This window comes from Leopardus geoffroyi, chromosome E2, assembly GCF_018350155.1.
Source record: "Leopardus geoffroyi isolate Oge1 chromosome E2, O.geoffroyi_Oge1_pat1.0, whole genome shotgun sequence".
NCBI classification, from domain to species: domain Eukaryota; kingdom Metazoa; phylum Chordata; class Mammalia; order Carnivora; family Felidae; genus Leopardus; species Leopardus geoffroyi.
Window position 1 is genome coordinate 8,742,101 of NC_059335.1, and position 20,286 is coordinate 8,762,386.

The 20,286-nt window shown below is 56.4% G+C and overlaps 3 protein-coding genes across 10 annotated transcripts in view; 1 reads left to right on the forward strand and 2 right to left on the reverse strand.

Annotated features, from left to right (window-relative positions):
* The window catches only part of PPFIA3 (PTPRF interacting protein alpha 3), a 34,171-nt gene extending 23,047 nt beyond the window's left edge, over nucleotides 1-11,124 (reverse strand). For 6 of the 7 annotated variants that reach the window (XR_006702220.1, XR_006702219.1, XM_045440585.1 and 3 more), the window contains exons 1-14: nucleotides 10,868-11,123; nucleotides 6,524-6,778; nucleotides 6,156-6,257; nucleotides 5,619-5,783; nucleotides 5,200-5,274; nucleotides 4,813-4,887; nucleotides 4,272-4,493; nucleotides 2,717-2,863; nucleotides 2,483-2,617; nucleotides 1,996-2,079; nucleotides 1,692-1,823; nucleotides 1,148-1,210; nucleotides 922-1,001; nucleotides 504-648 (exon numbers count right to left, since the gene is read on the reverse strand). Coding sequence is in view for 5 of the 7 variants with exons in the window: in XM_045440585.1 (XP_045296541.1) it covers nucleotides 504-648; nucleotides 922-1,001; nucleotides 1,148-1,210; nucleotides 1,692-1,823; nucleotides 1,996-2,079; nucleotides 2,483-2,617; nucleotides 2,717-2,863; nucleotides 4,272-4,493; nucleotides 4,813-4,887; nucleotides 5,200-5,274; nucleotides 5,619-5,783; nucleotides 6,156-6,257; nucleotides 6,524-6,763 (1,665 nt within the window). In the remaining 2 variants the exon portion in view is untranslated. Of the gene's footprint in view, nucleotides 1-503; nucleotides 649-921; nucleotides 1,002-1,147; nucleotides 1,211-1,691; nucleotides 1,824-1,995; nucleotides 2,080-2,482; nucleotides 2,618-2,716; nucleotides 2,864-4,271; nucleotides 4,494-4,812; nucleotides 4,888-5,199; nucleotides 5,275-5,618; nucleotides 5,784-6,155; nucleotides 6,258-6,523; nucleotides 6,779-10,867 lie in introns of all 7 variants that reach the window. The other variant, XM_045440588.1, reaches the window with a different exon arrangement.
* On the forward strand, nucleotides 10,363-13,402 carry CE2H19orf73 (chromosome E2 C19orf73 homolog). The gene is given in 4 exon segments (XM_045441364.1): nucleotides 10,363-10,584; nucleotides 11,515-11,655; nucleotides 11,657-11,800; nucleotides 11,802-13,402. Coding segments are annotated over 4 exon segments (717 nt in total). The 3' UTR covers nucleotides 12,012-13,402.
* Nucleotides 12,045-15,539, reverse strand: LIN7B (lin-7 homolog B, crumbs cell polarity complex component). 2 transcript variants are annotated; one of them, XM_045440602.1, is made up of 6 exons: nucleotides 15,408-15,539; nucleotides 14,878-14,996; nucleotides 14,530-14,601; nucleotides 13,701-13,910; nucleotides 12,553-12,716; nucleotides 12,106-12,215 (listed from the first exon to the last, which is right to left on the reverse strand). In XM_045440602.1, the coding sequence occupies exons 1-6, from the start codon at nucleotides 15,442-15,444 to the stop codon at nucleotides 12,194-12,196; spliced, it is 624 nt and encodes a 207-aa protein (XP_045296558.1). In that variant the 5' UTR covers nucleotides 15,445-15,539; the 3' UTR covers nucleotides 12,106-12,193. The 2 variants fall into 2 exon arrangements, with proteins under 2 accessions (XP_045296557.1, XP_045296558.1); XM_045440601.1 differs by lacking the exon at nucleotides 12,553-12,716 and having other exon boundaries at nucleotides 12,045-12,215; nucleotides 15,408-15,527.
* Nucleotides 15,540-20,286: the final 4,747 nt, after the last annotated feature.

The window sequence follows — 20,286 nt, forward strand, 5'->3', positions numbered from 1 at the left end:
GTGTGGGGACAGAAGGATGCCAGGTGGGTGGTGGCCAAAGTAGGTGCTGGGTCTTCCCTCACCGGTGCTGATCTTGTCCACCCTCCATGACCCTGCCCATGTCCCCTGAAAATGACTGGCCACACCATGTGATCCCACCCGACTTTGTCTCTTGACAGGTCCCTTGCCTCGACCAACCATGACTCTATCCCGTCTCCTGATCCCACCATTTCCCTCGACCCAGCCCCCTTCTTTTCTTCACCTACACCCCCACTGTAGGGTTCTATACCCTGCCCATCCCCCAGACTCCACCCCTCTCCCCACCTCATCATTCCTGTAAAGTTCTCACCAGGTGGCAGGATATCCACGTGAATAGATGTTCGGGCAAGTGGGGATGATGGAGTTGTGGGAGAAAAAAAAAAGACAGCATGGGTCCAGGAGACCCTGTTTCTCAGCCCAGCCCCCTTCCAGAGCCATTGGACGCCACCCCCTGCTCAGTCCAGGCCCCAGAAGTGGCTGCTGACCTTGGAGGACTCATCCTTGACCCCTGACCAGCGGCCCCTCTTGCCTGCCCGGCCACTGCCGGCCCCATAGGGATCCAGGTGGGCACCAGAAGGTAATGTGGGTGCCTGGGAGTAACGAAGTTCCAGGGCACTACCGGGGAGAGACCTGTGGGCACGGAGAGGGCAGTCAGAGACCAAGGGGTCAGGAAAAGGGAAGAGAGGTCAGGAGTCATGGGAAACGGCCTGGGGTCAGGGGACAGGGAGAGGGATCTGAAGTCAGAGGTCAGGAAAGGTCAGAAGTCATGAAGCCAGGTGTCAAAAATAACAGGAGTCAGTTGAAGCTTCGGGAGGACAGGGAGTGGGGGGTGGGGAAGACCCGGCCATCAGAAAGGTTGCGCTTGGCCAAGGGGGCTCCTGTGGGCAGAAGGACTGTTGTCACCTGGAGTAGGAGGATGGTGGCCTGCCCCGCAGCTGGTCGATCTCCATCTGCATCCGCTCCATCTCTGCCAAGAGCTGCTCCTGGTGGGAGAAAGTTGGAAGCACCGCGTCAGAATCTGCCCCATCCCCCGAGAAACAGCCTTCCCCTCCCAGCAATGCCCGCTCCGTGTCCCTGGTCCCAGGCATCCCCCCCCCCCACCCCCGGGGTCTTCCAGGCCCCTGCTTACCTTGTTGAGCAGCAGTTCGTCCTGAAGCTTCTTCATGTTGGCGATCTCCTCACTCAGTGAATTCTGTGGAGGACACGGGTGCAGTGAGGGGTGGAGCCTGAAACAGGTATGTCCTGGGGGCTGTAAGTGTCCAGAGACTGGCCGAAGGCAACCCCAGGGGAATGAGGTGGGCATGACTAGTGAGCTGGAGGGCATGGGGGTTGTGGGGCCAAAGAGGCATCTGGGGAGGGGAATCCCTGGGAGCCCCAGAATTTGGCATCCTGCATCATGAAGATTCAAAGTTTGAGGGTCCCAAGGATCAGAGGCTTGGGGAAAAGCCAAGAACTCAGGCTCTGGGTGCCCCAGAATTCAGCCCTCGGGGTGTTTAGACCAGGTGAAAGAATGGTGCCAGCCAGACCAGAGAAGTCTGTTGGATTCGAACTCGCAATGCCCAGGTTTGGGATCTCAACTAACATTACGGGGAAAGGTCTGGGGCCCCGGGATTCGGGCAAGAGGCGGTCCAGGATTCCAGGTTACTGGAGTCCTGGGTCGGGTCGGGGCACACCTTCTCCTCCAGCGCCCCCATGCGCTCCTTGAGGTGCAGCTGTAACCGTTCATTGGACTCGCTCAGCAATTTGTCCACTGTCTCTGACAGCCGCTTGTTGTGGTCATCGTTCATCTTCTCCCGCTGCCGGGCCTGCCCAAAAGTCGGCGGAAGGGGATGATCAAGCCCACCCGGCCCAGAGCACCGCCCCTGCCCTCAGCTCCCGCCCCCGACTCTGCCCCCTCACCTCAGCGCCTCCCCCTGCCCCCCCCCCCCACCCCCGCCGCTTCAAAGCCCCATCCTCTCCCGTCTTCCGCCTGCTCACCCGTTGCAGCTCCTGGTTCTTTTCCTCCAACTGGGCCTCCAGCTGCCGAAGCCGCTCCTCAAAATTCCCATGACGTTCCTCGGCCTAGTGGACGGAACCCCAAGGCATCTGACTTTGCTCCGCGAGGACTCGGTTGGGCTCAAAGTCCCGCCTCCCCCAAGGCTGGATGCCAGGCCCCGCCCCCCGCGCTCCAGGCTCCTCCTTCGAAGGGCTACAGACTCCGCACTAGGATTCAGGCCCCGTCTTTTCCTCAGGATCTGTTCTGTCTCTTTTGCGTTCAGAACCATCCTTTCAGTACAGACTAGAAAACACCCCCCACCAAACCTCCAGGCCCTGCCTGCATTCCAAGCTCCCTCACTTTCCTGGACCCCGGACGCTGCCCCTTTCCCCAGAATCCCAGCTGCAAGTCTCCTACCCTACTAGACGGAAGACCCCGTCTCATCCCCAGACGCCACACCCCACACTCCCGCCCCTGGCCTCTCCTCACTTTGTTGAGCGCAGCCACACGCTGGGCCAGCTGGGCCTCTATCTCAGGCAAGGTCTCGGCCTTTTGCAGCGTCTGCTGAAGCTTCTGCTTGGCGTCGTCCAGCCACTCGGCTAGCTGACGGCTCTTCTCTTCACTCTGGGGGAGGACAGGGATGGGGGACGGGGAGAGCGGGAGAAGCTAGGTCACACGGGCCACGGCCTCGCCCCCACAGCACCTCCCTGGCCACGCCCTCACCTGCCGGTACAGCGACTCCTTGCTGGCCAGCTCGTTCTCCAGCTTGTCATTGGCGTCGTGCAGCGACGTGGCCTCACGCTGGGCACTCAGGTAGCGCTTCTCCAGCGTCGTGATCCGCTCCTCCATATCCTCCCTCTGCGCAAGCGCCTGCGGAGGGGGCAAAAGTTCACGTGGACCACAGCTCCCAGAAAGCCCCGGGGGGTGGGGGGGAGTGTAGGCTTAGAACCCCGGATCAGACACCCCAGGGCATCCTGGGAAATGAAGTCTCCCGTATAGGGGCGTCAGAATGATGGAACCACACCTGCCAAGAACTCCCAGGAATAGCCAACGTTAAGACCCCGACCGACCACCGGAGGTTTGAAATGGTGCTACCACGCTTTCCATGAGCTTCTAGGGCAGTACTGTCTGAGACCCTCCCCCTATGGATGACCTAAGGTCCATGGAAGGGAAGTCTTCACTCTTCTTGGCCCACTTCCCTCAAAAATCCAGGCCTTAGGGCGCCTGGCTGGTTCGGTCAGTAGAGCATGCAACCCTCGATCTGGTGGTCATGAGTTCAAGCCCCATACTGGGGGCAGAGCCTACTTAAAAAATGATAAACTACTTTAAAAAATCCAGGCCTTGGGTTTTCAGCAACTTCTAGCACAGCCTAGGCTTAGAACCACAGAGCAAGTGCCCTAGGGTCTCATAAAAAAACAAAAGTCCCTTCCATGTAGGAGGCAGCATCTCCCAAGAGCCCCAGGGTCACACATGCTTAGAAGACCTAAGACAGGGGCGCCTGGGTGGCTCAGTCGGTTAAGCAGCCGACTTCGGCTCAGGTCATGATCTCGCGGTCCGTGAGTTCAAGCCCTGCGTCGGGCTCTGTGCTGACCGCTCAGAGCCTGGAGCCTGTTTCAGATTCCGTGTCTCCCTCTCTCTGACCCTCCCCCATTCATGCTCTGTCTCTCTCTGTCTCAAAAATAAATAAACGTAAAAAAAAAAAAAAGAAAAAAGAAAAAAGAAAAAAAAGAAAACCTAAGACGGTGCCCCAGGGTCTGATGGGAGATGGACTTCCGTCTGGGAGCCCGTGAGGCGGGACCACACTTTCCAACAGGTCCCAGTGCCACCGAGGTTCAAAATCGGAGGCGAAAGTCCCAATGATGAAGAAAAAGGCTCACTCTCGTTTCTCATCAGATGACTTCCAGAATCCATACCCTACACTTCCCAGCAGTCCCAGGGGCATAAGACTTAAGCTCAAGGGGCCTCAGCCAGGATGGGGTGAAATGCAGACAAAGGAATTCAACTTAGAAGCACAGAGAATTTTCCAACCATAACCTAACTACGACCAGTCATTGAGCGCCTACCATGTATGTGTCATGTTCCAACCCTCTGGCAAGGGTCATAAATCCCATCGTACAGGTGAGGAAACTGAGGCTCAGAGAGGAGGAGAGTCCACACAGCTTGTGGACTGAATCCAGGCTGCACCATTCCTGAGCTCTGTGACTTTGGGCGAAGGGGGACGGGGAGGGTTAGGGGGAGGGAGGGACAGAGGGCAGCCCAGCAGGGGCTCCGGCCTCACCTCCTTGAGGTCGCGCTGGAGCTTGGCGTTAGCTTCCTCGGCCTTACCCAGCTCGCGGTGGGCGGTGCCCAGCTCCTCCTCCAGCTGGCTCATCTGGCGGCACAACACCGCCAGGCGCTCCCGCAGCTGGCACACCTCCGCACGCTGCCTCTCCAGGGCCTCCTCCAGCTCCGCTGTGCGCCGGTTCGAATCCCCGCCAGGACCAAGGCCGTTGGCAAGGGGCTGGAGTAGGGACAGTGAGAGAAAAAGGGACAGAACCCAGAGTGGGGGACACAGAGATAGAGAGAGGACATAAGGAGAAAGTTGACGGAGGGGAGGGGAATCAAAGACCAGTAAGGGTCCTGGAGGTCACAGAAGTTAGCTAGATGACTTGAATCAGAGGTCAAAGGCCAGAAAGGCTCTTAGGACTTCAGATGTCATAGAGACATTGAGGATCGCATCAAACATTAAACGGACCATCGCAAAGTCAGGGGGCTGAGTGCAGGTCACGGGGATGGGGATCCTTGAAAAGCAAGGAGAGCGAGGTACTTGCACCTCTCACCTGCCCATCCCCCTCCTTGCCGGGCTCCTCCAGCCCCGACCGGCGCCTAGACAGCTGCTCTCGAAGGCTCAGGGTCTGGGAACGGGAAAGGGAGATCAGGATAAAGGGAGTCCCAGAGCCCCCAATTCTGCTTCTCACTGGCTCTGGTCCTGCTGAGGCCATCCCAACCCCCAGTCTATCCTTGTATCTCTCCTTGGCCGCCCAGCATGGAGTCCACCCTTACTCATCCCCTTAGCCTCCTTGTGGCCCTGTCCTCTACAGTCTTAACTTTCCCCGTCCAACTATTTCCTCCGCAGTCAGTTCTGGCCCTTAGCCCCGAACCCACCCAATCAACTTCGCCCCATTGGTAGCCCCTTAGTCCCTCCTCCTTCTTGGCCACGCCCCCACCTCCTGATTGCTTAGCTCCAACTCCTCCTCCAGCACCGCCACCCGCTCCAACGCCATCCGCAGCCGCTCCCGGACCTGGGGATGGGAACAGGACAGAGTGAAGTGGAGATCAGACCCAATCTAGGACAGGCAGAAAACCCCTGGCACGGCCTGATGGGGCAACACGAGCATTACTCTATCTATGGTGGGTGTGCAGCTCCAGCCAGTTACCAAGGCAGCCCCACCCACTGGTAGCCCCCCCAAAATTAATTTTTCTGTTATCAGTCAGTCAAGTCCCAATCTGAAGTGGCATGTCCCAATCAATCTCAGGCAACATTCTTCCCATTTAGGACATCCCCAATCAATCACAGCCAGAATCTGTCCTATCCAGGGAAGCCCCAGCCAACCACAGCCTTTCGTGCTGCATCCGATTTTCATACCTTCTCATCCAGGGCCTTGTGATGCTCGAAGAGGGATTTTAGAGCCTTGAGCACCTCCACCTCGGAAGAGACCCCACCCGGGGACTGGGCCTGGCGCTTTACCACGGTCATGCGCAGTGACCTCTCGTGCCTGGACACCAGGCATTCCAGGTGTTCAAGGAGAAGCTACAGGGTTAGGTCACCGGGCCAAGGAAAAGAGGCAAGGGAAGAGAGGCAGTCAGGACAAGGGTGGTTCAGACAGGTGGGATGGACACACGGAGGAAGGGGTGGAGCCAAGCATAGGGGTAAAGGAGAGAGGTCGGGAAAAGAGAGAAGGATATGAAAGGTCGGGGCATGGTCAAGGAAGGAGTAGTGCAGGAAGAGAGAGCCATTACGGAGATAGGGGATAAAATATGAAGCAAGGAGGGGACCAGAGGAGACAGCCAGGCAGTGGTAAGTAGGGAGGCAAGATGGGTAAAGAAAAGATGGGTCAGGCTGCAAACCCCCGTGGTCCCGCCCGCCCCGCTTAGGCCCCGCCCCCACACCCCTCCCCCTCACCCGCGTGTTGTTCCGCTCCGCCTTCAGCTCTGCAATCTCTTCCTCCCGCTCCAGCAGCTGCTCCCGACATAAGTTCAGCTCTTTCGTCAGAGCCGCAAACTCCTGTCCAGATGTGGGCAGGAACCGGACAATTAGATCAATCCTTTCCCCATGTCCCTCATTACATAGGACTGGAAGTTTGAAGGCCCCGCCCCTCCCTGCTAAATCCCCGCCCCTTTCCGCGGCTCAGGCCCCGCCCATCACCGGCAAGGTCTCTCCCCCCCCCCCCTTTCTAAGCGCCAAGTCCCGCCCCTTCCGGACCGCCCCCTCCGCGCCTTCAGGGGTCGAGGTCCCGCCTCCCGCAAGCCCCGCCCCGGTGCCGCCCAGACCTGGGGCAGAGCGATGCTGAGCTGGCGCTGCAGCGAGTCCTTCTCGTGGCCCAGCTCGCGCAGCCGCAACTGTGCCGTAGCCAGCCCGTCCTGCGCCTCGCGCAGCGTCTCCAGCAGGCGCTCGCGCTCCGTGAGCATCGTGACCATAAGGCGCTCCAGCTCGCCGCCCGCCTCGTCCGGGCCCAGCGCCGAGCCCCGCCGGCCATCCTCGCTGATGGTGGGCATCACCTCGCACATCATGGCGGCGGTGCTGGCCTGCGGGAGTGGGGAGGGGGCAGGGAACAGAGACCGGCCTCGTCGAGAAACTGAGGCACGGCCATTCGGATACTACATGGTGGAAACTGAAGCGGGGCAACCCAGGCTTTGTACTGAAGAAACTGAGGTCCATCCATTCTGATCATGGCACAGGATAAACTGAAACCCATTGCTCTCACGAAATCAGGCCCAGCTACCTAGGCGAGAGCATCTGGGGAAACCGAGGCCAGACGCCATCAGGCACTGGCAGCAAATCTAGGACCAGTCTAGTCAGAGAAACCAAAGCCAGGTGACCCATTGCCTGAGTCAATATGGGAAAATCAGTCTCTCCCTGTTCTGACCCTGCTGGGGGCCGGCATTAACCCACTGCATGAGTGAGAAACCGGAAGCTCAAACGAGAACCATGCATTCAGGAGGCCAAGGAACTGGGGTCACAGAATTAGGTCAGTGGCACCGTATAAGGTCACAGGGATGTGACCTATACAGCCCAAATCCTGTCCTCAATTTTCCAGATATCTGGATCCCAGCTCCAGAAGAATCTAAAAACCACTCCATTTGCTAGCCATCTCCCACAGCCTAGGAGTCCAAGATCCAGCTCCCTCCTACCTCAGGTCACAGGAGGCTAGGTCCCCAATTCCCTTCTTTCCCCTAGACCCAGGAGTCTGAGCCTCCAGCCGCTTCTTCCCCAATCCTGGGGGTCAGACAGGGACACAAGAATCTGAGCTTTCAGTCTCCAACCTCAGACCCAGAAATCCCAGCCTTCAGACCCCTCTTCCCCCAGAACCTAGGAGTCCAGGCCCCCAGGTCCCAGGAATCTGGGTGCATGAGCTGTGGGCGGAGATAAAGGGAGGTCTCCTGAGCCGCTCCCTCCACACACATCAGGTCAGACGGGTCCAGCTGGCCCGGTGGAAAGCAGAAGGGACTTTCGCTCTGTTCCCTCCTTTCCTTCTGTCCCTTCAGGCAGCAGCATAACCGGTTCTGAGAGTGGATAGTTCCCAGCCCCACCCAATGTGCAGACTATGTCCAAAACCTGGAACTGGGGTCTTGGACTCCAGTGAGAAGAGGAGGGGCTGGAGGGCCCTGGAACCTGGGAGAGGAGGCAGACAGACAGTCGCCTGGAATCTAGACACCGGCATGCCAGCACTCAGAGGCCAAACTCATGACAATGTTTATAAGGAGACAGGTCAAGACCAACATCGTGTCTAAAACCCAGAACCTACTCAGGAGATGCAAACAGAATGTTTTAGAGAAGCCGCTCCAGAACTTCAAATGCACTGAGAAGGAAATGAGATTTAGCAAGGCTGGATGTAGAATCTAGAAAGCCACTGGCGTGAATACAGCACAGAGGGCAGAAAATGTACATAAAAGCCTCACATAGGGCTAAGGAGAGGGAGGGGCACATTCTAGAACCCAGACCTAGAATCTTGAACCAGCCAAAAGCAATCCGATATGTTAAAGAGTATCTGGGTCACCCAAGAACCCTGAACACAAAGGGGTGCAGAATGATATCTAAGAACATACCTAATGCAATGCATAACGAACCCAGTCAGGAGAAATAATCTAGAAAGTGACACCTACCAGGGATGCAGGTACAACAAAGAACAAATCAAGAGCCACACTCTTAGCTTTATCATGGGTCTACATGATAGACAGAAGGGAGAAGATATGCTTCAGAATTGAGAACAGGCCCTGGAGGTGGGAAAAAACCCTAGAAAGTAGCAAGGAGTCTGCCTGGAACTTAGAAGTGCCTGGGGGAAGATGCAGAAGCATGCTGGGAGTTGGGAATTTACTGGCATAAGGACTGAGCTGGCAAAGGAAGGGGGGAGAGATGTTCTGGAAATGAGGACATTTCTAGCTGAAGACTCCAAAAAGAGGAGATGAGCCTAGAGCCTGCTAAGAATGCTAAAGTGGCAGATGGAGGAGGAAGCCCACGATCCGCCAGGAGATAAGTTCTACACAAAGGTCACATTAGGGAAAAGATGGACAGAAAAGGTGGGAATGGATGGGCCTAGAACCCAGTACCTGAAAAAGGGGGAAGACATACAACACTTCAGTGGGGATCCTTTAGATTTAAGACCGCAGAATTGGATTGGAACCTAAAACAGGAAAGTGCATTTTAAAATTGATAGCACAATTTGGAAAAAAGCTAGAGCCCATAACTGGAACACACATGTTCTAGAATGTAGAATGTCCCCGGGGAGAGAAAAGAATCTAGAACAGTGCCAAGGATGTGGCTGAGCCTAGAACACACCTAAAATAAAATTTTCATAGAGAATAAGCAAGTTCTGGTTTCGAAAAATTTGGAACACGTGTGAGGAGAAGGTGGGATCAGCATTTAGCTTGGGGGCACTACCAAGATATTTGAATTCCTTAGGGAAACACACGCCTAGAATTGACCGCCTAATCTAGAATTTAGAATATACCTTGGGTGAAAACGGAACAGAGATATTGACTGAGAGTGTTCTCAGATTTAGAATGAATCTAGAGCATTGCAAGAGCACAGTTTAACCGGAAATATGGAAGATAGCAGGTAGGTTCTAGATCATCTGATGAACCTAGGTCACAGAACACATCTAGAGGAAGGGGTGTATGTGTGGCTCATCAGCCTGAGAAGGTGTACTCGGAGGGTGAGACATCATAACATAGGAACATCTTGATGGGGTGTTGGAAACATCTCAGGAAGCTGGGTCTCAGGGAAGAGAGCAGAGAGCCCCCAGCACCTGAGATGATATGGGGACGAGGCAAGGGTTTGTTAAGGCCAAGGGAGATGTCAAGTAGATGGGGTTTGTGAGGCTGTGGGGACCTGGGTTCCTAAGAGTTAGAGCTAAGGGTCTAGATACTTGGTGGGGGCCTGGACTCCTGGAGATAAAGGACAGGGGATGGAAGCTCAGAGCCCAAGTCCTTGTTGGGAAGGAGGGCTGTGGCAGGTGGCTTTGGTGAGCAGTACAGAAGCTGGGGTCTGAACCCCTGGGTCCCTGAAGGGGATACAGGACCTGGGACAAAGCATCTAGGTCTCCAAGGGGGGAAGGCGGGCAGAAGGCAGAGAATTGCATTAAGAATTGCATTCCAAGCCCCTGAAAGGGAGAGAGTCATGGTGCCTGAATCCCTAATCAGGCAGCCGCTGGGGTGCCAGGAGCCTGGGTATAATTGCCTGAGGGGCACAGGGGCTGCTGAACTGGGTTTCTAAAGGGGGCAAGAGCTGGGAAACTGGATTCCCAGGTCCTGAGGGGCTGGGGGCTACCAGCTAGGGCCTTTAGGCAGACGGAGTGAACACTGACAGGGTTCCCAGAGTCAGGTGGGAGCTGAATCCCTGGGTGCCAAGGTCCCTGAGGTGGACTAGGCAGGAACATTCAGAAGCCCTGACTCCTCGAGAAGCAGCTGGGGTCCCAGAAACCTGGGGTACTGAGGACGCGGCCGAGAGGCTGGCCAGAGGAGCCCTGAGGCCCAGGCGCCCGGGTCAGAGAGGGCCCGGGTATCTCCGGGTCAAAGGCGCGGCTGGGGGGATCCCCGCGCCGCAGGCGCCCCCTCCCCGGCGGCAGCAACAGCAGGAGGTGGGGGAGGTGAGGCTGCCGAGTGAGCTGACCATGGACAGCTCCAGAGCGGGCCTGTGTCCAGGGCGGCCGCCGAGCCGGCCTGGACTGAGGGACCGGGCTGGCTGTTCAAGCCGGAGGGCTGGAGATGGGCAGACCCGGTGCACGAATAGGAGACTATGCAGACGCGACGGGGGGCAGCTGGCCCTAGCTGGGAGATCTGACACAGCCACAGCAGGTGTCTGGAGCTCCCGGGACTGGGCCGAGGAAGAGAATGTAGGTCCAGAGGAGGCTCCCGGGGCTGAGCTGAGAAATCCAGGCTCCTGGGCCCTGGACGAGGCGCAAGGCGGCAGTACGCCTGGAATTCTAGGGTTCGGTTGGGGACTCTGAGAACCGGGAGGGGCACGCCTGAGTGTCTGGGGTTGGGCTGTGGAATCTGGGCTCCAGGGCCCCCGGGTATAAAGAAGGGAGTCCAGGATCTCGAGCAAGGCGAGGGAGGCTCGGCGAGGGGTCCCCGGGGTGGGCGCTGCCAAGCGGGCTGGGCCGGGCTCTCACCTACCTGGTCCGCGGCGGCTGCGGGCGGAGCTGGGCTGCAGGAGGGACGTGGGGTGGGGTGGGGGGACCGGGCGGGGCCCCTGGCGGCGGCCGGGGCCCGGATCTGTGGCTCCGGAGCCCTGTCTCCGCCGCTCGCGCGGGCTCCGCGTCTCTGGCTCCGGCTTGGGCGCTGGGGACCCCCCTCCCCCTCACAGTCTCACAGACCTCTACCCCCTAAAATAGCCCCCTGCCCCTATCACCGTTCAGCCTCCCCCCCGCGAGGCCAAAGCCGCCAGATCCAGGGGTGCCCACCAGCGCCCCCAAAATCCCACCTCCCCCCCAAAAAAATTCCTCCTCCCTCCCCCCCACAGCTCCCGTTCGGTCGTGGCCCCTTTAACAGGAGACTGACAGACGGCCCTGAATGGCCAATGGAAGGCGTCGTCGGAGCCGGCTGGTGGCTAAACCCCGCCTCCGCACGGACTGGGAGGGGTCGCGCGGGCGGAGAGCGGAAGGCGGGGCTCAAGGAGCGCCGGCCAATAAGCTCGCGGCGTGCGGCGGCTGGGGCGGGGGGCGGAGCCCGGCAGGGGGATGATGTCACCTGGAGCTAGTGGCGCGCGGCGTGGAATGCGAGTCGCGACCCCGGATCCCGGAGGTGGCGCGCGCTAGCCCTAGCGCCGCACGGGACAGCAGGGCTGGACCGGCGGTGAGGTGGGACTAAAGGTTGGATTTTAAGGCGGGGGCGGCTCCCGGAGACACGCGCTCAGGTTGGAAGGTGGGGTGAATGGCCGGTCGGCGAGTGCACCTTACTCTGCACCCCCTGCGCCCACCTTGGGAACTGCACGCGGCACCCTCACCCCCCACGCTGATGATAGTACGGCCTGCAGGCCTCCCCTGGCGAACGAAGCTAATGGTTCGTTCCACCCCGCCCACACAGAGGCTGCCCACCGGCTCTGCAGCTTCTCGGGACTCCTCCGTCAGACCAACTACAGAAGGGGTTTGGCCTTCGCCCTCAGTCTCTCTTAAGGGCAGGGGACTTTGTCTTCGGCTCTGACCCCGCACTCGGACCCAGACCAGGTCCCAGCCTCCGCCTTGGACTTATGCCTAGGAAGCCGGCCAACCACCGCCTTCAGACCTTGGGGGAAAGTTCTGCCTCTGCTCTCAGGCTCTGAAAAGCAGTCTCTGGACTTCAGCTTCTCTCCACCCACCCCCAACATCTCAAGACACTCTAGCCCCAGGATGCAGGACAGATACACAGACACTCAATGAGGGTCAAAGATCTTTAAATAAGGAGCCGGTGACAATAAATACTGTACAGGGGAGGGGGTGAGGGTGAGGGTCCAGATCTGTGGTTTCAGCCTCGAGACTCCAAGGACCTGCAAAGAGGGGGAAGAGAGGGGAGTCAAGCTCAGGGAAGGGGGCCTGGGGAGGCATGGGAGAGAGCCGGGCCTGGGCCCAGGGCAGTGGACTGAGGGATTCTGGAGAGTCGGCTGCAGACCTTGGGATGAAAGTGAGCCTAGGAGACCCCCCAAAGGATTTAGCCAGAATAGCTTGTGAGAGCCTGGGTCAGGGGTCAAGGGTCAGAACCCCAGAGAGAGGAGCCGGGGCTGGGGGTGGTGGCCATCAAGGTCCCAGAAGTCACTGGTCTGGTCTGGGACTCTGGGGATAAAGGAGGCGGTGGAGGCCGCAGGGGTGTGGTGGCAAAGGGCTCACGAGTAGCTCTGGTGCTGCTGGCGCCGGCGAGCAGAGCGCATCTTCTCGAAGCGGGCCTCCATCTCCTCCAGCACGCGAGGCGTGTAACGCACCACCAGCTTCACCGAGCCCTGGGCTGCCTTCAGCAGCTCCACTGCCTTCTCGTGCTGCTCACCCTCAACACTCTGCAGGGCGGTGTACAGACACCTGGGCCTGGGGCCTCCCACCCACACCCAGCCCCGACCCTACTGTGGGTGAGCCTGGTACCAGCCCGGGCTGCCAGGGCCTTGTGTCCTTCTGGGAGAGGCACATTCACTCTTGGCTCAGCGTCCTCCTCCCCCCAAACCTGCCAAGTTCCTCATGTCAGGGACAAGCCCTCAAAGCCCTCAGTCACCAAGCCGGACCTCCAAGTCCACCTTTATCCCCTCCCTCCCCAAAGCCTGCTGTTCCCCGGCCCCATCCCTCCTGCTCTGACTCCCTACTTTGTCCCTGCCACCCTGGCCCCAGTTCAGGCCTCATCTTCTCCCCAGGGACTTTCACCTAGCCTCCTCCCTCGAACTTCTGGCCTCCAGTCTCTACCTTCAGTCCATCCCCTACAGAGTTCCAAAGGGGTCCTTCGACCCCTCCAAGCTGAGCCTATCCCTCTGCTGTTCACAGCCTTCCCAAGGCTCCCTAGAACCCTTGAGATGAAGTCCCACCTTCCCAGGTTGACACTTGGGCCCTGTATGGCTGGCCCCAAGCCCTTTCTGTTCAGCTCAGAGGAGTGTAGAGCCACAGCCCCGACCTACAACATCCTCAGCTAGTAATACTCTTCTCTACCCTATTTGCCTGGAGAACTCCTCTGCATCCTTCAAAACCCAACTCAAATGTTCCTTCCTCTGCAAAAACTTCCCTCACCTACGCTGGTCTGGTGTCCCATTTGGGCTCTCATAATGCTTTGTGCTTCCTCATTATTATCTCCCTGGATCAAGATTATTTCAGTCAGAGTCTATGTCTCTCACCAAAAAGGAGTCCTTGAATATGGGAGCTGAGGCAAACTTCTTTCAGTGTCTCTAGCACAGGGCTGGACAAAGAGGCAGTACTCAAGCGGTGCATGTTGAATGAATGTCAAAAGCAGGGACTGTGCTAACCTTGAACAGACCGGGAGCCCAGCCTCAGTCCCCACTCACCACGCCATTCACGGACAGCAGCTGGTCGCCGCGCTTGAGGCCTCCGTGGCGGTCAGCCACACCTCCAGGGATGACACGGGAGATATAGATGGGGGAGTTCTGCTCCTTGCCCCCCATGATGTTGAAGCCCAGGCCCTCATCTGTCTTGGGCAGCTCCACTACCCTCGGATGTGCATGGCCCTCACTGGCTGTGAAGGCAGCCACCGTGGCCTAGGAGAGAAAAAGTGTGGGGAGGTGATGGCCCCTCCCTGGTGGGTGTACGGACGAGGGGGGAGGATCTGGGCCAGGGAGAGCAATTTAGGCCAGATCACTTTCCCCACTCACGGGGCACCTGCCGCCGTTCAACACAAGCTCACACTGTTATGAGTCCCTTTTAGTTCCCTCTCAATGCTTCAGACATCAAAGAGAATGTCTCCATTTTGGTATGAGTGCCTCTTAAATACTCACCACTTGCCAATCTCGATTTTTAACAGAGAAAAACAAGGCCTGGAAGGAACTGAGAGCCTCCAGGGGGCGGCAAGAAATAGCATACAACTATAGTTTACTAAGATTTCAGTGTTTAATGCTATTTCGTTGTATAGGTGTTAAAGGGTATCCTCTTGTCAGGTATGCGGTACTAGCTTCCACTGGCGGTTGCTACAGATGCCTTTATATGGCATTTAAGTAAAACGTGAGATTATTGAAAAGATCAGTAAATAACAATAACGCTGGTACATAGATTCGGCAAAAATCATGAAGGAGGAAACGGGCACAGTTGACTTTAGGAAGATACTAAACCAGACCATGCAGTTCAGCGGATAGCGTGGGTGATGGGGTAGGGGACACCAACCTTGGCCGTGGCGTGGGCCCGGATTTCAGCACTGCCGGTGATGTCCAGCGTGTCATAGAGCTGCTCATACACCTGGTGAGGACGCAGCAGCATCAGCGAGCCACCAGCCCCCTCCTCCCTTCAACGCCGGAGTCCAGGCCCGCAGACCCTCCCACCCAAGGATCCGCCCCGCCCCCGCGACCTGGAGCCCGAGGAAACTACAACTCCCGAAGAAACCCGGAGCTGAAGCGCTTGGCACCCCAAGGCGGGCCGCCCCCCGGCGCTGCTGGGAGGCGTAGTCCCTGAGCTCGGGGCGACGATCAGGACGGGCGGCCGCCCGCCTGTGTCCCGGCGCCGCGCTGCTCTCACCTCCCGGATGGCAGAACAGAAGCGGCTCTGCAAGACTCGCTGGAGGGCCTGCAGCTTCTGCGGGGGCAGCTCCCCGCTGCGCTGGAGCCTCTCGAGGAGCTCCACCGCCCGGGACACGTCTGCGGGGCGGGGGCGGGGCGCATAGACACAGAGTCAGAGACACGGAGAAGCTCGGAGAGATGCGGCCAGAAACCAGTAAGGGCGAACGCAGACAGATCCCGGGAAAGACAGCCGAGTCTCAGTCGGACACCCGCAGAGTTGCCGGTGGCAAGGGAGACTGCGGCCAGCCAGGCGCCCTGCGCCCCAGAATCCCCATACGCACGCAGGCAGGGCTGTGCGGTGGGCGCCCCTCCTGGGCCCGCTAGCCCACGGACCCTCCCACACCCACGAACGGCCGACTCGCGGCGCCCCGCCCCGCCCACCCCCGCTCGATTTGCCCGCCCACCCGCCGGGGCCTGGCCGGGAGGGGCGGGGACCGGGGTCCCGGACGCGGGCCGCGGCCGGTGGGCAGGGCCCCCTGGCGCGCTTACCCCGCTCCAGCCCCAGCGGCTCCACCAGAGCAGCCATGTCGGCGCCGCCGCCGCCAGCTGCCCGCCTGCCCGGTCTCCGGCGAGGAAGGCGGGGCCGCGCGAGGCCACGCCCCGGGCGGCGGGCGCCCCCTGCGGGGGCGCGGCCCGACGTGCGCTCGGCTCCCGGCGTCGCGGCCGCCCCACCTGCTGCCACGCCTGTCTGGCTGCCCTACCCGCGGCTGCCGAAGGTCTGTCCGGTTTGCGACCCCTCGTCTTGCAGCTTCTGTTTACACTCCTTCCGTCTCGGTCTGCCCTGCCCGCCACATCTGTCTATCCCCTTTCTCTTTTTTCCACGTTTGTTGGACAAACGTCATGTTAAACATCCGAGCACTCCGGTGAGCAGGACAAACCCACAGCCCTCAAGGAACTTAGTCTATGGGGTAAGGGAAGTAGGCAACCAGCTGCGACTGTGACAAATTGGAAGTAATGGAGGTGATGATCTAGGAGGGACACTGACGTAGAGTCCTTGGAGGGAAGTTCATCAGGAGGTGGGGCATGGATCATTTTCCAGGCAGAAAGGAGCCCACGGGGTAAACATTAAGAGTGGTTCATGACGGTGAAAAGGTAGGCGGCATACAGGTTATGCATGGCCTTGTGTGTTGGCATACACATGATGAGGATTTTGGACTTCGTGGTAACTCCTAAGAGTAATGTGATATTCCAATGTGTATTTTAAGATCCGTGCAGCCACCGTGTGCCGACTGGATTGGATGGTAGCCATAGTGGAAGCAGGAGGCTCTCCCAGCAATCCCATGATGGCTTGGACCAGGACAGAGGCAGGGAGGACAGGTGGACAGATTTTGAAACGTCGGGACGTGTCCTGGTAATTTGCTGTGTATGATACTAAGGTGCTGGTGGGGCCTCTTGTTAAGATGGTCTATGCTGGAGAAGGATTATCGGATATATTTTCAATCTGAGGAGCCCGTGCAGCACCCAAGTCTGAAAGCAGTACTGAGCATTTGGGCAAAGGTGGTGGATAAGACCATAGGAGTGGACAAGAACGCTGGGTACAGGGTAATATAGGACGAAGAGGACCTAGGACTGCTAACATTTCAAAGTTAGAAAGATTTCAAAAGGGGGCGGGGGTGCCTGGGTGGCTCAGTTGGTTAAGTGTGGGACTTGGACTCAGGTCGTGATCTCATGGTCCGTGGGTTCGAGCCCTGCATCAGGTTCTGTGCTGACAACTCAGAGCCTGGAGCCTGCTTCGGATTCTGTCTCTCTATCTCTCTGTCTCTCTCAAAAATAAACAAACATTAAAATTTTATTTTCCCAAAAAAAAAAAAAGGGGGGGGGGCAGGAAAGTAGTAGGGAAACCAGGTGGGAGAAACTGTTAAGAAAGTGCTTTTATTTATTTTTTTAACATTTATTTATTTTTGAGAGAGAGAGAGAGAGAGAGAGATTGGGAGAGAGAGATTGAGAGGGAGACACAGAATCTGAAGCAGGCTCCAGGCTCTGAGCTGTCAGCACAGAGCCCAATGCAGCGCTTGAACCCACAAACGGTGAGATCATGACCCGAGCTTTAGTCAGACGCTTAACCGACTGAGCCACCCAGGCACCCCAAAAGGGTGCTTTTAAAAGGGGAAGCGGGCAGTGGTATCGGATATTCTAAAGAGGCCAAAGGTACATAGGAAATGTAGACAAGACTGTGGAGAAGACTGATTGTTGCCTGCCCGCACCATTAGCTGGATGGGGATGAGGAAGCCAGAAAAGGGCTTTGGCAAAGGGAGAGAGCTAGATCAAGTTTGTCTCTCCCTCTCTTCCTCAGAGTACAAAACATGTTTACAGTTGAAAGCAAAATCCAAGAATACAGAAGGGCTGATACGGAAAAGAACCTACCCCTACCCCCGCCCTAACTCTCCCCACTGCAAGACGCAGCTTATGGCTGTTCAATCTTCTAGTTGCTTCTGTATCTAAGTAACATGCTATGTCTCAGTGTAGCAATGTTAGATGTTAGTAATAGATTACATATTGATTTTCTGCTCTTACAACCTTTCTGCTCTCTTCCCATGGTAGTTTTCTCCTACCAGATTTTCGGGCCATCCATCAAGCGCTCATGGTATGTCTGAGTACTTACTATTTCCTGCCGAGCCCAAGTAGTGTTCTGTGCTTCCGTTTCCTTTCCTGAACAGCTTCTGGTTTTGCTTTTGCTTTCCTGGGATTTCTATGTGCTTTTCTTCCATCACCTTCTCAATTTTTCAAACTTTCCATCACAAGGAATTTTACGGATTCTTTTTTAGTCAGGTTCACTGAAAAATAATTGACAATGCAGCACTGTAGAAGTTTAAGGCGGACAAACAGCATGATGGTTTGATTTATGTATATTGTGAACTGATTAGTGCCATTAGTTCAGCTACTGAACCTTCTTTTTACCCTGAAAACTCCTTGGAAACTTGAATCCTCTGACCCCAAAAGGGTTAGAAGTGCTCTCTAGAAACTGCCAAACTGGGACTTTCCTCCATTGCTCTGAATCAGATCTAGTTTCCTCTTATTTATTTTTTTTACATTTATTTATTTTTGAAAGACAGAGTGAGACAGAATGCAAGTGGAGGAGGGGCAGAGAGAGAAGGAGACACAGAATCTGAAGCAGGCTCCAGGCTCTGAGCAAGAGGTCAGCACAGAGCCCGATGCGGGGCTCAAACCCACGAACCGTGAGATCATGACCTAAGCCGAAGTTGGACACTTAACCGACCGAGCCACTCAGGCGCCCCATAGTTTCCTCCCTTTTAAATCCCTTGTTTTGGTGATGTATATCCTGTTAACTTCCTTAAAAGGTCGTCAGATTTCTTTTACTTTCAAGAACGTTTGTCTAATTCTTTTTCTCCCCTAGTACTTGTAATGTTTGTAACAGAACATTTCAGGTCACGAAGTATCTGATTACAGAATGCATCTCAACTCTTAACTTGTTAATGTTTTCAGCTCTAAAGTTTCCATTTGACTTTTTTCTTTTAAAGACTGCAGCTCTCAGTTAAAGTTCTCCATCCTGGGGGCGCCTGGGTGGCTCAGGAGGTTAAGCATCTGGCTCTTGATTTCAGCTCAGGTCATGATCTCATGGTTTGTGAGGTCAGGCTCTGCACTGACATCACGGGCCCTGCTTTGGATTCCTTCCCTCCCTCTCTGCCCCTCTCCCTCCATCTCCCTTTCCTTGTTTTGTCAACATATAGAACAACATTAGAATGCCCGGGTCAGAATGCCTGGGTCTGCTGGCTGTTCTTTCCTTGGTTTTCAGCAATGCAAGTCCTTGTCTTTCTAAAGTGCCTAATGATGTTTGAGTAGATGTTGAGTATTGTGTACTAAAAATCACAGAGGCTCTGAATGAGACCTTCCTCCAAAGGGCTAAGTTCTCTCCTGGCAGGCAGATCACCTAAATCCTGATGAGGTTCACTTTCAGGTTTCTTCATGTCTGCTGTTTCACTTGTGGCTTACTCCAATATGGTGGCCGCTCTGGGGATCTCCAGCATGGCCATTGCTCCCTGCAGGGTGGGACCCCCAACCTGTCTCCCCCAGACCCGCAAGGCCGCTGCCACTTCTGCTCAACTCTGTAGCCTCCAGCTAGTTCTTTCCCTTGAGCCCTTTTGGGGGTGGGGGTGGGGAGTTTCTTGCACTGACAGCAAGCAGTTTAGCAGTTGGCAAACGCCTTGAGTGGGGATTGCGTGTAGATCTGGGGGCTCAGTGCCCCATCTGGCTCAGCATAATTTTGCCCTCAAGCCCCACCTGCATAGTGTGACCTCTGTGAACTCAGCCCAGTGGACTGCCACTTTGAGTCTGTTCCCCCAAACCAAATTGGCAAATGTCCTCAAAGAAAAAGGGAGGGTGTTGGCTTTCCTTCTCTTAGGCATCAGACTCCCTCAAGCCCAGGTCCCCAGTGCCTTTCACAAGTTCTTTTACAAACCGTGACTGGTCTTTACGTAACATAACCGGCATGTGCCACGCTAGTCCAGAACACTGTTCTTTGTAGCCAATTCCAGAAGTGTAGTTGCAGCATCTGGGAGATCTTTGAGAATATGCTCATTAGAGGCACTGAGCTCTCTTTTATTCTCTAAAGTCTTCCTTCCAGGGCCAGTTTTTCCACTTAACCTCGTGGTGTCCTGTTGCAGGATTTTCTCAAACGCCTGTCACCCTTGGATGCTTAGGACGACTGAAGCAGTTAGAAGCATAATCCACGTGCTTGGTTTTCAGCAATGCAAGTGCTATTCTTTCTAGAGGGGTGCCTGGGTGGCTCAGTCGATCAAGCGTCTGACTTTGGCTCAGGTCTTGATCTCATGGTTGGTGAGTTTGAGCTCCACATTGGGCTCTGTGCTGTCCGCGCAGAACCTGCTTCAGATCCTCTCTCTCTGCTCCTCCCCCACATGCACTCTCAAAAATAAACTCTAAAAAAAACATAGCATAATCCACGTGTGTCAGATTTAATAGGCTGCCTCTGGGTTATCAAGCCAAGTTTGCCTTTAGACAGAGATACTTTTTAAACACCGAAGTAGCTCCTATATTTGCCTGGGCAGGAAATGCCCATCCAGCTCCCTAAGCATCGAGTGCTGAAATGGAGGGCGACTGTTCCGCGTACAGATTCTGGAGTCCGCTACCCTTGCTGCGCTTGTAGCTGTGGTCTGGAGCCGCTCCAAGGTTCTGCAAGGCTAACTGGCTTCCTTTTCAAGCGGTCACCAGACTGAAGTGTCCTCACCGTCACCTGACGTGATCTTCTGTGTCCAGAAACAGCTGGAATCTCAACTGCTGATGGGACCTCCCCTTTCCTGTTAATCCTCCGCTGTCAGAGCCGTGTGTGAAGTAAAAATACTCATGGTGTGGGTGGCTGGGAGGCTTGCTCTGTGAAGCATCCAACTTCAAC